General features: G+C 35.4%; 3 protein-coding genes across 8 annotated transcripts; all 3 read left to right on the forward strand.

Moving 5' to 3' along the window:
- Window positions 1-891: 891 nt before the first annotated feature.
- Window positions 892-5,960, forward strand: LOC138932728 (odorant receptor 13a-like). 5 transcript variants are annotated; one of them, XR_011446825.1, is made up of 8 exons: window positions 892-1,219; window positions 1,419-1,773; window positions 1,940-2,167; window positions 2,235-2,348; window positions 2,530-2,685; window positions 3,557-3,671; window positions 5,589-5,789; window positions 5,945-5,960. XR_011446825.1 is itself a non-coding variant. In XM_070294846.1 (7 exons), exons 1-7 carry the CDS (start codon window positions 963-965, stop codon window positions 4,284-4,286), a joined length of 1,356 nt encoding a protein of 451 aa, XP_070150947.1. In that variant the 5' UTR covers window positions 892-962; the 3' UTR covers window positions 4,287-4,596. The 5 variants fall into 5 exon arrangements, 4 of the variants coding, with proteins under 4 accessions (XP_070150947.1, XP_070150948.1, XP_070150950.1 ...); XM_070294846.1 differs by lacking the exons at window positions 5,589-5,789; window positions 5,945-5,960 and adding an exon at window positions 4,156-4,596; XM_070294847.1 differs by lacking the exons at window positions 2,235-2,348; window positions 5,589-5,789; window positions 5,945-5,960 and adding an exon at window positions 4,156-4,596 and having other exon boundaries at window positions 1,940-2,179.
- A 1,390-nt stretch (window positions 5,961-7,350) lies between these two features.
- Window positions 7,351-9,499, forward strand: LOC138932730 (odorant receptor 10-like). Its single transcript, XM_070294851.1, has 6 exons — window positions 7,351-7,677; window positions 7,770-8,127; window positions 8,344-8,577; window positions 8,684-8,797; window positions 9,016-9,171; window positions 9,317-9,499. Exons 1-6 carry the CDS (start codon window positions 7,424-7,426, stop codon window positions 9,365-9,367), a joined length of 1,167 nt encoding a protein of 388 aa, XP_070150952.1. The 5' UTR covers window positions 7,351-7,423; the 3' UTR covers window positions 9,368-9,499.
- A 294-nt stretch (window positions 9,500-9,793) lies between these two features.
- LOC138932723 (odorant receptor Or2-like) lies at window positions 9,794-16,688 on the forward strand. Of its 2 annotated transcripts, XM_070294836.1 has the most exons (9): window positions 9,794-10,710; window positions 10,987-11,353; window positions 12,048-12,278; window positions 14,486-14,616; window positions 14,858-15,194; window positions 15,490-15,708; window positions 15,768-15,881; window positions 15,955-16,110; window positions 16,245-16,688. In XM_070294836.1, the coding sequence occupies exons 1-9, from the start codon at window positions 10,433-10,435 to the stop codon at window positions 16,293-16,295; spliced, it is 1,884 nt and encodes a 627-aa protein (XP_070150937.1). In that variant the 5' UTR covers window positions 9,794-10,432; the 3' UTR covers window positions 16,296-16,688. The 2 variants fall into 2 exon arrangements, with proteins under 2 accessions (XP_070150937.1, XP_070150938.1); XM_070294837.1 differs by lacking the exon at window positions 16,245-16,688 and having other exon boundaries at window positions 15,936-16,083.
- Window positions 16,689-17,213: the final 525 nt, after the last annotated feature.

A 17,213-nucleotide genomic window follows, 5' to 3' on the forward strand; every position in this document is an offset into this window, starting at 1 on the left:
GAAAAATTTATATAATTAAAAATTATCTGTTATTAAACGATCTTTTATATTAATAACATACAAAAATTAGTATTACATCAAGACTATTGAGTCTTTATTGAAACATTTGAACGTATCTAATTTGTACATCACATGTATTTTGTTGCGTGTGCTTGCTACTAAACTTCTCTAATTTGATCAAATAATTCAAACTTTCTATTTTTAAAACTCTTTCCACATTGCATGTTTGGTATAATAAAGTTCTTTGGATTATTTAAGAAAAATACTCGCCGTTGCGCGAATTGAATTTAGACACAAACATACAAAGTTCTCCTCTTACTTATCTTCAAAAAAAAAAAAAAACTTGCTATAATTTAGTTTTGTTCGTTTAGAATATTTAATACGATCGTCCAATCAAACTGTCATTAAATAATCTTCGCTCAAAAAATTCGACGAACGTTTGCTGTCGACATAAACATATCGTACAATAAGACAAGAGAAATTATAAAAAACTTAACAATTTATTCTTTGCTTCTTCATATAAGACACATTATTCACAATGGAATTAGAAGGATAGAGTATTATCATACTGGTATAATGAGCTGTATTTCGACTTATTATGCGACGTATAATAGCGATTGATCCATATTTACTTGAGTGGGGATGTACCGTGTGGGGATGCACAAACTGACATATGGACAACCAACTATTTATCGCGCGATATTTTTGTGTTATTTCAATATCGAAATACACAATATTAGACTTACAGTTGAATTACGGGGTATTTAAACGGATAATGAGAGCTATTTTAACTTAAATTACGCAAAAACGTATGATAGCGATTGATCCGTATTTGCTTGAGTGGGGATGCGTCGCATGAGGGTGCACGTGGAAAGACGGACAATGCTGTCTCTCAGTTTACGTTTACAAATGTGCCGACATTGATCTTTATCATTTTCTCGCGTCTTTAAAATTCTTGACAAATGATTGTCTCGAGTACCATCAGTCCGGGGCTGAAAATCGGCCTTCGATGGTTTGGTGTGTGGCCCAACGTGCCATATTCCATCGTTAATTGGCTTCTTGTTATGTCGAGCATTCTGGTTGTACAATACTTTCAATATCTGTATGTATTCTCGCACTTTAAGCTTAGCGAGCTTTCAAATCTTGTGGATGGCTTATCTTCGACTTTAGAAAGCAGTTTGATGTTTATTAAGATGGCTAGCCTTTGGAAGCATCGTCGGTAAGATATCGTAGGAAGATTAATCTTTCCATCTATGTAACGCAATTTTCCAACGTGTATCGTTAATCTGATCATTCTTAAGCGGAGCAAAATTTAATACCATCATTTCAATCTTAATTCGAACATCAATATGCATAATCATAGAAAGGATAATGTCCCTTCATTTTTTGAAATATCTGATCGATTAAAATACTTGCAGCCTTCTTCACCAACTCTTGACTGCGATGAATAACGACTGGCGCGAGTGCAGCAACATCGATCAACATAAGAATATAATGACAATTAAAGCCAGTGTATCGCATTTTTGTTTCAATGCTATGTTGAGTTTTAATACATTTGCTGCAATACTTTACCTCTTGGGGGATTACGTGATTCGTTTCGTGTATCTAACAAAAGATTATAATAACAGTTTGCTGCAATTTCCTGTCAAGGCACAATTTCCCTTTGAAACGGAGCAATCGCCAATCTTCGAGTTGCTCGTCGTAGCCTTATTTTTACATGTGATGTCAGATTCGTTCGCGATCGCTATTGTAAACGGATTGATCTTTAGCCTGGTAAGTCTCGCGCTTTAAATTTGCGTATCTTTATTTTTTATCAAGATCTGTGCAACGTGAGAGGATTTACGATGAGAATTTAGATTCTAAAAAAATCGTCGCGCAACTTTTACTTTTTAATACGATACTCCTAATACGATCGTTTTAAAGAAAAAATATATTATAGGTGTTTCACGTGAGCGGTCAAATCGATATCATATGTCAAGGCTTCAGAAATATTTCTAAAAGTATTCATAGTGGATCTTCCGCGTCTACATTAGGAATGCTAATTGAGAGGCATAACAGAGTTATTTTGTTTTCCGAACAAATTGGAAAACTTTTCTCCTTTATCACATTGATGCAAGTTGCTGCGAATACTTTAGTTATTTGCTGCGTAGGATTTGTCATTACAATTGTGAGTATTATCGTGAGTATTAATGATTTATTGTAATTTATTTATCTCTTGTTTCTTTTTTAAATAGTCCTTTCATAATGAGGCCGGTATCTTTGTATTATTGAAAGCCATTTTAGCTTATGTCGCTATAACGATAGAAGCCTTTATCATTTGCTTAGCCGGAGAATACCTTAGCTTTAAGGTCAGTAAATATTTAAAATATATTATAATTTTACATACACACATAATTTTTTAACGCGACATATAATTTTAATGATGTTAATAATGTTAAAAGAAAAATCGTTTTTTAGATAATGAAATCGTTTAAGCATAAAAAAATATTTTATCGTTTCTGATAAGAAACTTTTTTGCATTGTTTTTAGAGTAAATCTGTTTCCAATGCGGCATACGAATCACTATGGTACGATATGCCATCAAATCAAGGTAAGATTATATCATTCATGATACTGAGATCACAGAAACGACTAATGATCACAGCAGGGAAAATCGTGACTTTATCCTTGGAAACTTTCGCGAGTGTAAGTTTTTCGTTTTTGTTACACATATAATTAATAAAAATTTTATTTTTTAATTAATTTTTCCTTACAATTAATTTATGAATTTTTTATATGCGCATATATTCGTGTATTATATACTGTAATTTTTTAATTTTATCTTTTAGATTATAAAAGCATCGGCATCATATGTATCTGTCTTGCATGCAATGTATTAATATGAACAAGATTGCAACAATGATTTATTAAAGTCAGATTGTAATTAGCATAGGTTAATAATTTAGAAATTGTTATGAATTGTTAAGAAAGTAAATATTTAAAATGTTATTAATAAATTAATAATTTCTATTTATAAATTTCTTTACAATAATTTAACATAATTTTCGAAACTTGTGCAAAATTAAAAAATATATTTAATACTAATGTATTTTTGCTTCATTACTCTATTGTATTAACACATAATTTTATCGAGGAAAGAAATGTATCTTCATGCGATATCTACTACTGGGTACTCATTGGAAAATTTGTGCATATAAAATTTTTGTATGTTTTGTGTGTGTGTGTGTTGAATATTCTTGCAACACACTCAATTTTGATAATGTGTTTAATCAATACAATCTTTTTCATTGTTGTGATTTTTCCGATTCTTTGCAGTTTTTTTCTCTGTAAATTATTAAAAAAGATTCCTTACTATTATGCAAATCTTTTTAAAATCGCAAGAGACAATATATGCTATAAATAATATTATAAAATAATGAAACAAATTTATATTTTCTGTTCATAGATTTTATTTTTTAAAGGGGCTAGCTTGTGAAAAAAACTAATATCAATCGACTATTATCATTCGTTGTATGATATGAACTCCGTTCTGACCAGGTATATCATTTCGATGCAGTTGCAGGACATCCAGATGGATAATAAGCTATCTCGAATTGCTGTTAGATTACGTAGAGCAGATAATTACGATCGATCGTCATTAGAGTGGGGATACACTATGTCAAGCGAGAATGGTTAGTTAATTTCGATGTATTATTTTAAGCGAATTGAATATTTAATCTCAATTTTAATATAATCTATGTTATTATTATATAGAAATCTATTATATAAAAATCTTATATTACATAATTTGTTAAATTCCTTTTTTATATCTTACAAAATGAAGCTGACTACACTATCATTGAGATCGTAATTTAATTGAATATTAATCCGGAAAAATCCTTATTAAAGAATCCGTTATTACAAAGCTGATTTATTTATTGAACTTATTTTAATATGCAAAAAAATTATTATATTTAGTATTAAATTAATAATTAGTTACTGCACTTTTTACTGTACAATGGAACGTAATATTACTCGAAAAGAAAAGCGATATACACGCTTTTATTTCTGACATTAAATTCTTGCCGGCCCATGTTTCTTTTCTTTATTTTTGCTTCATCTTAAGCTTTTTATTTCTTTCTCCGCTTCAATCGCTTTTTCTCGATGATATTACAGGTAATACGACCATTAGATACGAACGAGCGTACGCTCGGAGAAGGATCTGCATTTTTAAAGAAAATTATTCGTTACCGCGCAATATGAGAACTGAGAGCAGTCTGTTGATCGTTCTTGTCCCCGATCTTTGAACAGCCGATGCTTCAACGTGCAATTATGATTGATCGATAACTGTCGTCTAACTTTGTCATTCCCTCATGCAATCGGTCAGTTTTCTTGTCGTCATCATGTGCGACGACATTGGATCAATCGAAATAAATTTCGCATAATAATATACATCGCTCACTGGATAATAAGCCACTTTGCGAAGCAAATCGTCTCGCTCCAAGGATCACTATAAACGCGAAATGACTATAAAGCATATAAGTTTGTCGATGATCGAGCTTCCGATTTATCATACATGTTGTGACTGTATACTTGCAAAACATATTTTCAAAAACTATGACGTAAATGATTTTTAAATGCTTATAGACGCATCGAGTACAATCTGGCGTAGTCAGTTAAATGTTTTTCAAATTGATGAATCTGTGATAAGTACGTTGATCAACAAAAAACGATTTGATGGACGTTCAAAAGATTCGGCGTAACTTCGATTTGATAATAACGATAAAACGTTGTTATGTTTTGTTTTGATTATCCTATTAATATAAAAGAAAGAGAGAATATGATTTCAATATTTGTTTTCATAGATCCGCTTTTAATCTTCGGTATCTTAAAATGCGCTGGAACAAAGCCGCTTTATTTTCGCGCTGTGAGATACATTTTCTGCAGTATTACGCGTGTCTCTTTACATTTCAAATCCAAAAATGTGTTTATAAGAGCTCTGTTCGAAACACAATACGTGCAAAAGATATCGTAAAAACATTTTCGCAAGATGCGTCTTTTTCCGGACGTCTTTCAGATATCTTTTATACAATATTTCCGCGTTGTTTCCGCTCTCGTATCATCTTGCATAGAATGTTTCACGAGATTCTAGCAACGATTGGAGAGAATATATGGCTGCTGTAACTCGCGCATGTACCCGATTACAATCTATGCTAATCTATCGCGTCGACGCTCCAACATTTTAATGTCCATCGACGCCTCGATTGTTGTCTTGCACGTCCTCGAAGGCCTCGTTTGGTGTCCCGCGAAGGGTGAGGACAACCCCCCGGGACCGAATTCGATCTTCGCGTCTAAATGGAATTCCCTTTCGAGGTTAATGAATCCCCCATGTTCGAGATTACGGTAGCCCAATTTCTTCACGAATCATCTCTCTCCTCTCTAATCTTTTCGGTAATGATTATAATTTCTTTGTTACACTGATAAGTATCAGTCGACGCTTTGCTATTATATTTATGATAATTTTATAAGATTTTGTACGTAGTAAAGATGAATCATTTTAACTCAACTATCCATAGATTTTTTACGTGAGTATGATTGGATTTATATAGTGCGGCAAGATTGGACAGAAATATTCCACCGAAAAGCTATGAGAGTTCCTTACTTCCACCGGAGATTAAAATCTTCATCTTGAAGCATTAAAGAATATCGTCGCGCCGTCTAACAATATCGAGGATCTCTTCTCCTGGATTGCTCTTATGCAGTTCTAACACCTTGGTTATCCACTGCCTAGGATTTACGATCATCTCGTCGTGAGTAAAACTCGTGATTACTACAATTCGAATAAGCAGAAATTGTCACTAACGTTTCTTAAAAGTTGATATTTTCTTAAGATTTTAATAACGCAAATTTTACTTTGCAAATCTTACGCTATCGCATAACCGACTTACATTGTTTGCTCTTGCAGATCATTAATAATAATCAACGAAGAGTAATATTAATGAAATCCATTTTATTTTACGTCGCGATTATCCTGAAAGTATTTGTCTCTTCAACGGCGAGTATCTCAATGCAAAGAATTTTTCTTCAAACATTTTAATCGTGCTATTGTAAATTTATTTGTTTTGAATTAAACTTCTCGGAAAGAAGAATCGCTCTTATAATACAAATACAGATTCATTGGATTCGGAGGGTTGTTTTCCGGAGTAAAGTGATCTCGCGAACGTCGTTTACGAGTCTGATACAATATGACACCCAGCCAGCATCGAGCTGTTTTATTTCCGATCGTGAGATCGCAAAAGAGATTGACGAGATCACGCTAGGAAGATGATGGATCTTTCTCTGAGGAGATTCACCAGCGTAAGATTCATTTTTATGCATACAAAATGCTGCTCATGGATAAACATGTTTCAAACAAACTTCACGGAACAGACCGTGTAAACAGTTTACGATGCAAATCATTCTGTGGCCTTCGTATAACTATACACACGATATCATAATAGCACGATTTATAATAGCAATTCACACACTCTCTAAATGCAGTTCATGAAAGCTTCTGTGCATTGTATATATATCGGCGTTGTATGCAATGAATTACTCACTCGTAGAAGAATTGTTGTTTATTTGTTTTATAAAATTAATCGTAAAAAAAAGAGGAAAATCAAAAATTATTTCCTAAAATATGATATATCAATTATTGCGATAAAACGCAATTTAACGCAATACATACGCGCTTATTCTGCGCAATATAATGTTAGAGATGTGTGTTATATTAATGAATTATTTAAGGGAAAATTACATTCTATCCAAAAATGCGATTTTCTCTTTAAATTATATTATTTTTCGATGTAACTACAAATTAATAAATTCTTTTATAACTTAAGTTAGCGTGTGTTATATAATCTTTTGTGCATTAAGATATATAACAACGAAACGTTTAATTAATGACAAATATAATTTATATTTTTCTTTAAATAACAAGTAAAATTATGATGTGTATAATTCTAACGATAAGTTACACTGCACTCATATAGATCTTTTCACAATTCTTTTTCACAGCACTCCCTTTTCTTTACCCTCTTCTACTTTTACCTTCTACTTTACAAGTCTTTCGATATCGGCATTTATTATTGCGTATGCGCGGTGTCGCATAACAAACTACACATTTTCTAAGTGAATAATTCATGTTCCCTTTCCCTTCGTTTTCAATATATTATGTCTGTTTCGATTATGTTTTCTCCTTGCAATAATCCGTAATCATCGAGCAAATGTAACGTACGCTTTTTTGCCGTTGAACGGCAGGAGAATAGGCGCATAATTGCGACTGATCGATAATGACCAATAACGCATAGTCGACATATCATATCATAATTTCCGAGTAGCGTCACTCACCCGGTAATAGCTCAACTTCCCGACGTCGAGAAACGTTCCGATTCTATGCGAGATAATGCGTGCGACTTCCATCAGCACTTCCGTCGAGTTCGGTCTCCGCTTCGTCGGAATCTGGCCGGGCTTGCCGTACGGAACCTTCACTTGGTTCGCGTACATGACGAGCCTGGTGATCATGATGTACTTTGAGTACGCGTATATCTTTGATCATTTCGTCATCGACGACATCTCGAATCTCATCGACGCGCTCAGCATCGCGTTGTCTTGCAACCTTGGTTTTCTCAAGTTGATTTCTCTCTGGTTGCATCGCAGGTAGGGAAAAATTCTTTGAACGATTAAAAACAACAGTTTTCTCCCTCTCTCTCTCTATTTTTTATGCAAAATATGCGAACGATTTTCTATAGGCTATTTTACGATATTCTGCTAGCGATGGACGAGGATTGGAGCAACGTTCTTAATCGCGACCGATCGGTGTTGCGTATCATGACGAGCAATGCCAATCTATCGCGTCGCTACTCAAACATGTTGATCAGCATCAATGCTACCGCTGCGATTTGTTACACCGCGCCCAGTTTTATGCGACACTCGGCAAATCTTGAGGAGAATCTCAACGACAGTTTGAGAGTACTACCTTTAAAGATGCAGTTTCCTTTCGAGACTAATGCCTCGCCCCTCTTCGAGTTTCTAGCGATCGTTCAGTTCTTTCACGTAGTGTCGATTTCCGCTTTAGTTGCTATGATAAACTGCTTGATCATCACGCTGGTGAGTTTTATCGATGAAAAGTAGACGATACGTCACTCTCCGAGATCTATCGATTTTATCTCTTGCGTGAAATATAAAGACAATAAGTCTAAAGGATATTCTTCCGCGAATATTAATTGAAATTTATCTTCCTTTTTAATCCTATATATCTCTTACATTTGAATATTTTTGGATTTTTGTTAATATGATTTGCAACTTAGGTACTAATGCATTTAGGTACTTCACGTGAGTGGACAGATCGATATCCTTCGTCGAGAGTTGTTGGCGATTTGCTATGACCAAGATTCGCAGTACGATTCAATCGTCGCGAGTATCAGACTTCTAATTACTCGGCATCAAAGAATAATAATGTTCTCCGATAATATCGAGGAGCTTTATTCCAACATCGCGCTGATGCAGTTTCTGTCAAATACCGTAGTTATTTGTTGCATCGGCTTCACGTTTATAAGCGTAGGTCGTTTAATTAATCGATCAAGATTTATTATATACAACTTACTATATACTAAATTTTTTCCTATGTTTTTCTCACCTCTTTCTTCCAATCCTCTCATCAAAGTCCCTCGCCAAAGACCGAGCCACCGTGGTGCTGCTGAAATCCGCTATCTTTTATGTCGCCATAACGTTGGAAGCCTTCATCTTTTGCTTCGTCGGAGAATATCTCAGCGCCAAGGTTCGCGTACAATATTTTATTTTACATATGCAATGTTATATTTTATTCTTTTATGACCGAACTTGGCCAATTCAATATCACGTCTTACAGTTCTTTTTCAATTTTTCCGGCGCTTCTCAGATATCTTGGATCATTCAAACGACTATTGCATTCGAAATCGAATTCAGATAAAATCGATAAATTCCTATCTCTCATTCTTCGCTATTTTTTTTTTTCAGAGCAAATCGATTGGCGATGCAGTGTACGAGTCGCTCTGGTATAATCTCACACCCGCCGAATGTCGAATTCTATTATTTGTGATATTAAGATCGCAGAAAAGATTGACCATCACCGCCGGAAACATTATGGATCTCTCTCTGGAAGGTTTTACGACCGTAAGAGTTCTTCCCCTCGTGAATGTATGCTAGAACAAGAGATAGAACGTCGAGCTTTTTAATGTCTGTTAAGACAAGGTGGAAAATATAAAATCATCCACGCGGTCTGTTATACGAATGAAATTTATCGTTTTATTTTGACCAGGTGATGAAAGCGTCCGCTTCGTATATGTCAGTACTGCACGCGATGTATTAAACGAGAGACCAACGGATAACAATTACTTGTGCCAAGCGCATCCATCGTAGTTACTGACGTATCGGACAGTAACAAGTGTAGCATCATATGTAGTTTGCCTGAAAAATTCGGGAGTTGTTCTCTTCTATACTTATACGTAAAAAAAAAAATAAAAAATAAAAAATAAAGTTTATATAAGAAGATGTAGAGAAATAAATTTAAAAAAAAAAAAAAAAAAATTAATTCTTTCAACAAATATATACGATATAATATAATTGTTTCGAAGAAAATATCACGATTTGTCTCGACGTTCAAAAGATACTTTCAAACATATGTGTATTCTATACTATATTCAGTTTATTTAGTACTATTGATGACGTTAGTAGAGTCCGAGTTTTACCAAATAAATAATTTTTTATTCTTATATATTTTTTTATATTTATAAGAAGAAAACAAATATATTTTAAATTTATGTAAAATTGAATTTATACGCACGTCGTTGTTTTGCCTTTTCCGTGACTCACGCTGAGTAACATACATATGTATTATACCCGCTGCAAATAATTATCTCTCGCCGTATCTAGACGTAGCAATTTAATTCTCCCCGTCATTGGGGGAAACTCGCGGCTCATTTTCTTTACATTTTATCGTTTTAAAGCATCTCGATCTATTCAATCATTATCTCGCACAATCTATCCGAAGGGCTCATACATGGCTTTTGAATTTTTAAGATTCAGGGTGATTCCAGGAATCGTACGTTCTCCTCACACTCCTTTTTTCTTCTTCTTCATTATTTATACTCGCACTTATCTTACCTAATTGTTGCAAGCTTGTCCAGCAATTTTATTTTGTTGGAAATATCTTGTGGATATTTTCTATTGGTTCGCGATGAAGGTGGGGGATTAGTACTTGCAGCGACCTTCTCGTATTCACTCGCTTTCATCTCGCGTGTTCATCCATGTGTTCGGTATCGCCGCACGGGATACATAGGCGGCTTCTCGACGGAGTTTCCAAGTTTCGCGGCGATATCGATGTAAAGGGACATTCCGGTCGGAAGCGTTTCTATTCGAAGGTAGAACTCTGAAAATGGACTCGAAGATCGATTCGACCATCCTCGACGGCACTGTCAGTCGCTCGATCGAGATCGGTCTCCGCGTGATCGGCGTTTGGCCCGACTCGTCCTACGCCTTCCTTCGTCGCGCCTTCTGGATGATCACCCTCACGATAGCTCAGACCTTTCAATATCGCTATTTCGTCGCACATGTCCGCACCGAAGATCTGTCGCATCTCATGGACGGTCTGAGCACCACGATGTCCTACAGTCTGCTGCTTCTGAAACTTACGATATTCTGGATCAATCGACGGTGAGCTCTCGTTTCGCGATAACGATGCAGAAATTTTAAGAAAATAGGATAAAATTAAAAATAGTTTATATATACTGTGCAAAAAAATACAATTATATAACGATCAATTACATATGACATACACATATTTAACGTATGCATTGTAGAGCAATTTAACATATGTCAAGTATTGTGAGAATAAAGGATTATCTTATTTTTTTACACGACAGTTAAAAAGAATTAAAAATACCAAATCGTCGTCCTTATCTTTGTCTCTGACAGCACAATTTCTTGTAGGATATTCCACGGTATTCTAACAATTATGGCTCGCGATCGAAGCGAGTGCGCGAGCGACTGGGCCGCCTGCTCGATGTCGAGGATGATCTACGTCTCGCATCGTTCCTCCAACCTGATCATCGGTCTCTATTCGATGTCGGTGTTTCTCTACGGCACCGGCGTGCTTGTTGCCCACGCCGACGAGATCGACGACGAGGGCGACGATGTACAGCTCGCGGTGCCGGCGCGGGAGCTGTTTCTCAAGATGGAACTACCCTTCGAGTCTAATGCCTCCCCCGTTTACGAGATCGTCATGGTCACGCAGTTTTTTCATCAGCTCGCGGCAGCCACGATAGTCGGCGTATTGAACGCTCTAATTGTCTCGCTGGTGAGTAAAATGCTTTAAATCATCATAAATCTGAAAAAAAAAAAACGAAAATATAAATCTATCTTTCTACTTTTTTTATGATTAATGACTTTTTCGAGTAATAGCAATTTGTTCGGAAGAAAAGAAGTAAAAGAATAAATTATTTATTTTATACTTTATTTAAAATCCAGAGACAGATTGGAGTCCAATTTCTAAATTACTCGTGATTGAATTAATATATATTACGTTATATAGAGATGAGTAATTTATATAAAAAGTTTAGCAGAATAATAAAATAAATCAATCAAATATTTTCACTTGTGCGCCGCATTGTTCGAGATAATGAATACTCCGTATTATTCACGCGATTAATAACTTACTTTATTTACTTTATTTATGAATAATGAAAAACGCGCTGTAGTGAGTCTAATCGATAAATTCAATATGAACTTCTCTGCATTTTTGCTTTTCATTCTCTTTTATAATGAAAATTTAAAATTATACAACATATTAGATATATATTTTTTTTCTTCTGTTCATTATTAATTATAATTATATTAATTATAGGAATTTAATTCTACGAAAGAGATATTTCACATATTAGTTTATAATATCATCTCTTTGGCATTGATAAACTTTTATATTCGTAAAGTTGTTCTTTGCGTTTAGTCACGATATCGAGAATACATCGCAGGGCGTTGACCGCTATTTTTAGATTCTTCACGTAGGTGGTCAAATCGATATAATGTGCCGAGGGTTGGTAGAAATCTCCTCAGACATCGACGCGTTCGACTTGCGAACAACGACCGTCAAGGCATTAATACATCGACATCAGAGAATTATCGCGCTGTCCGCCGACATTGAGACTCTCTTCTCGTATATAGCCCTGATGCAATTTTTGTGGAACACCTTGGTCATCTGTTGCCTCGGATTTTTAATTGTAACTGTGAGTAATTGCTTTGTGGGATGCGCGAAGCAATGCAAATACTATTAAATTGCGGTTCTACATATATCGAACGTTTCTATATTTGATACTGACGACTCCTCCGATATGCGATAAAATGTCAAAATACTCGACATTCCAAAATAACTGATGGCACTCTATATCTGGGTTTTAAAGTACTCTCATTTCGGCCGTTATTGAAAACGTTTGACATGCATTATTTTCAACCACGTTACAGTCGATAGGCGATACGCAAGACTCCACGATGCTGATCAAATCTCTCTTTTTTTACATTGTCATCACTTTGGAGGCGTTCATTTTTTGTTACGCTGGGGAATATCTCAGCGCTAAGGTCAGAATAATACAGTCACTTGCACAGTTTTGCTACAACTTTTTGTATCAATATACGGTAACTTCTCCTTATAGTTTTTCGATAAAATTATCTTTATCTATCTAGAGAATATTTAGCATAAAAACTTTTTAATGCAGATACTTTATGTGAAGCAATAATTCAAATAATTTTAATAACCTTTTCAAGGCTTAGCGCTATATTTATCTCTGTAATTCCCTTATAATTCTTAATTAAATTTAATAATTGTTGCAGAGTAGAATGATCGGCGATGCAGCGTACGAAGCGAAATGGTACAATTCGAGTCCCACGCAAAGTCGTATAATATTATTATTGATTTTGAGATCGCAGAGAAAATTGACTATTACAATCGGAAAATTTATGGATCTCTCCTTAGAACGTTTCACGACAGTAAGATACATTTGGAGAATTACGTTTATCTTTATTGTGTATCTGACAATATAAAATTTGCACTTACTTTGAAAGGAAATACATGTTGCGTTAATCTCTCTCTTCCATTAATTCAATTCATAAATCATCGATAGAAAAGATATATTTCGAGTATACATATATGAAACACAATTCCAATTTCTTCTTGTTTCGTCAAACTTTTATATTAGACTTTTTTGCTTTTTCGCAAAGAATTAGACTCGCACAAAGAACAAGTCTCTATATTTTCTTCTAGATTATTAAGGCATCAGCGTCTTATGTCTCCGTGCTGCATGCTATGTCTTAAAGATATTGCGAATAATAGAAGAGAGGCAATATACCCTCTCCGTATATATCTTTGTAGCTATTAGAAGAGAAACGCAACGATTCTCTCGCGATTCTAGCAATTGTATTTATATATTTCGTACGTATACACATCGTTCTTGGAACGGCGTTCCAAGAATATATAAGATATGATGTCACATATAAAAACTGCATCAATATATCTTAACAGAATTGACAATTACGTCGTACTTTTTATAGATAGATGTCTTTGTGCGCGGTTCTTCTAGGGATTTCCCCTCCCAGGAACTCTCATCCCCTACGCTTTCGACTTTACCTTATGAATTTATGCTTTACGATTCCCGTCTATCATTTTTTTTTGCCACTTGAAAGTTCCAAGCATTCCGCGTACGTATTTTACTGCCGTGCATTTGGCGCACACATACATTTGCCTTGCATTTCTAATGCAAATAATGGACACCGAGCGATGCGTAGACGAGGGTGCCCTCGTACTGGCCTATTCTTTTATACGCGTAATTGCGACGATTATTGAGACATCGGTTTATAATTTTTGTTCATGATTTTTAAGATATCGTAAGAAATACGATGGAAATACGCGATGAATAATTAACATAGCTGATAGTGGCCGAAGTGAGGGTAGAATTACTCGAGCGCCGAGTTCGTAGAATTTTATAGTTTCACCGAGACCTCTCGACTCCGATTGTGAACCGAATCAGGACTATCGATCGGTGCTGTATTTTTTTGATGTATCCTTTCTAATCCATGACGCTGCGAAATCTAACATTTCGTTAGCGCGTGTCGTAGTTTCCGAAAAATACTTAAACCGAAACATCAATTTATCAGTTGATTAAATAATTTTACGTCTTGCAAATTAATGTCCCTTTCTAGATATCAATAATGTAGAAAAAAAAAAAAAATCTTGGAATTTTAATCAGAATCAATCACAAATCGCGATTGATGATCTGAATGAAAACTGATTTATTTGAATTCAATAAAGAACGAGATGGAATCGATGACTACTGTGAGTCGTTCCGTGGAATATGGTCTTCGCGCGATCGGTGTATGGCCGGGTACATCGTACGCAATCTTATTCGAAGTCTTCAGCATATCATCGATGATGGTGTTTCAGATATTTCAGTATCGGTACGCGATCGTGCACTTTGGGCAAGAGGACCTTACGCTCCTCATGGACGCTCTAAGCGTAACTTTTGCTTACACTCTCCTGCTTATCAAAATGATTATTTTCGCGCTCAATACTCGGTAAGCTCTTCTCTGTCGCGATACACACTGATGTGAGCACAAACTTAAATCCGACAATATGAGCACATACCGGATCCTCCACTTTCGAACGCAAATCTTGCAAAAAAAATAAAAGAAGCCCGATCTTTACTCGAGTAAAATTTACCCTTGATTCGTCCAACCGCGATAATGTTTCGCGAAAAGAATCGTGTCGTCGCGCACAACCATGTCGATCAGTATCTCTCTAAATAATCCGTTATAGTCTGCTGAACGAAATCATAGTACGCATGGTCAAGGATTGGGAGGAATGCGACATTTTGGACAGGTATACGATGATCAGGATGGCTTACATCTCTCGTCGCTTTTCCAACATAATAATCTTTTCGCACACGATATCGGTATTTTTTTATGCCACCGGTGCGCTTCTTAAGCAGAAGGGCGACAATCAAACTGACGCTCGAGAACTTATCGTTAAGATGGAGTTACCCTTTGAGGTTGAGCGTACGCCAATATATGTGACTGTTCTCATTACGCAATTTCTTCATCAATCGAGCGCGGCTGCTATGGTGGGCGTGCTGAATTCCTTTCTGATAACATTGGTAAGTGCGATTGCTTTATCATTATGTGCCAATATTAAAAAAAAAACTGCAAAAAGATTACTAGATACGAGATAGAGGAGCAAGATTTATATACTATTTTAAATCATTTTAAATATATGCGAGCAAATAACAGACATGACATCAATAATTAATTATATATAATTCGAAAATTAAATATTAATTATATAATATGAAAAAGAAAATTATACTAAAAATTAAGATGAGACAAGAAAACATTCATAGTGCAATTTTAATTTAATGAAATTAATTGAGAACACGTATCACTGACGTGCAGGTTCTTCACGCGTGTGGACAGATCGATATAGTACGGCAGAAATTTAGTGAAATTACGCAAAAGAGCGTCACAGAAGGCATTATGAAAACATTAATAGTCCGGCATCAGAGGATCATCGTGTTCTCCAAAAACATCGAGGCCCTTTTCTCGAACATCGCGCTAATACAATTCGTGTCGAATACTTTGGTTATCTGTTGCCTGGGATTTCTCATCGTAATCGTGAGTACAATAAAGTAACGCAACTTTCTCGGGAGGCGCAAAGCATTCGAAAATTACAGTCGATCGGTGTACCGGGTGGCTCGATGACGTTGGTAAAGTCCGTGTTCTTTTACATCGTCATGAGCTTGGAGGCATTCATATATTGTTTCGTCGGAGAACATCTTAGCACGAAAGTCAGTATAAACTATACCGTAATGCAGATATTGCAATGCTGTTCTCGCGACAAGAATTTATCATGCGTTTCAGAGCGAATTGATCGGAGATGCAGTGTACGAATCAAACTGGTATGAATTGAATCCAAGTCAGAATCGAGATGTCCTTCTCATGATACTAAGATCGCAGAAGCATTTGAAGCTCACAATCGGAAAAGTCGCGGATCTTTCCCTCAAGCAATTTGCCGATGTGAGAAATTAGCAAAGTGTAATGAAAGTGACTAGGAAAATTCACACACATGTAGAACGCTATCATAAATGACATTTTGATGACCGCCCTGTTTCGCGACGGCTTCTATCGTAATTGCTTCTATCATGTTGCAGATTGTGAAAGCTTCGGCGTCGTATGTGTCGGTGTTGCACGCGATGTATTGAAAGCTCAAACGTGTGCTTCGTGTATGCCGCTTATGTTTCTTCTCGTGCCGAGGGATATACTGTTATTAGTCCCAGTCGTTTACACGATTAATAATTTTCCTATTCGAAAACAGAATTTCACATTAAATGTACGCTTGCAAAGGAGCAGCGAGTATATCGTTTGAAGAGTATTGATTCGCGATAATTATCGCAATGCGTACAGACAAAATTATAATTGTAAGATATTGATCTTCTCCATCGATGTATTTTACCAAACTTGATAAACGCCAAAGTAACAATATTCAAGCAAAAACTCGATTTAATCACCTGTCGGCGAAACGACGTCTTGTATTAACCCTTTTGCATTCGTAATAATTCGAATCCAATGGCCATTCAGACAATTAAGTGCAGTCATAAGAGTGCAAAATTTGAAAATTTAATTCTGGATTCTTGAAATAAAATTACAATTTATATATGTGTATAAATATATATATATATATATATATATATAAATAATATATTAATAGTTTCTCTCGTCGCCTTCTAAAAAAAAAAATGCGGGTAACGACGTTCAAATTATTGGATAGAGAGAGTCTTCATTTTTTACAATATCTTACCATATTTATCCTAGTATTTACATCATGATGATAAAAGCACGTCTCAGAACTTTTAAGACCATTACACAGTGAAAAATATTTCTTTTACATTTTCAATGCAAATAATGGTCAGCGATCAGAAGATGCATGCACGATGAGGGTGCGCGAGCACTTTTGTATTTCTCTGCCTTTTTTTTTTGCGACTCCGTCAATTACCGATGCATCGGTTTATAGCTTTTACTCATGATTTCAAAGATAAAAAAGGAATGTGAAGGGAATATGCGATAAATAATTTCTATTGGTCGATTACGATGAAGGTGGTAGTTATTTGATTGTTCAATAT

The sequence above is a fragment of the Polyergus mexicanus genome, unplaced genomic scaffold (assembly GCF_030449975.1).
Source record: "Polyergus mexicanus isolate NDT 795.1 unplaced genomic scaffold, iyPolMexi1.0 SCAF_4, whole genome shotgun sequence".
In the NCBI taxonomy this organism is placed as follows: Eukaryota; Metazoa; Arthropoda; class Insecta; order Hymenoptera; family Formicidae; genus Polyergus; species Polyergus mexicanus.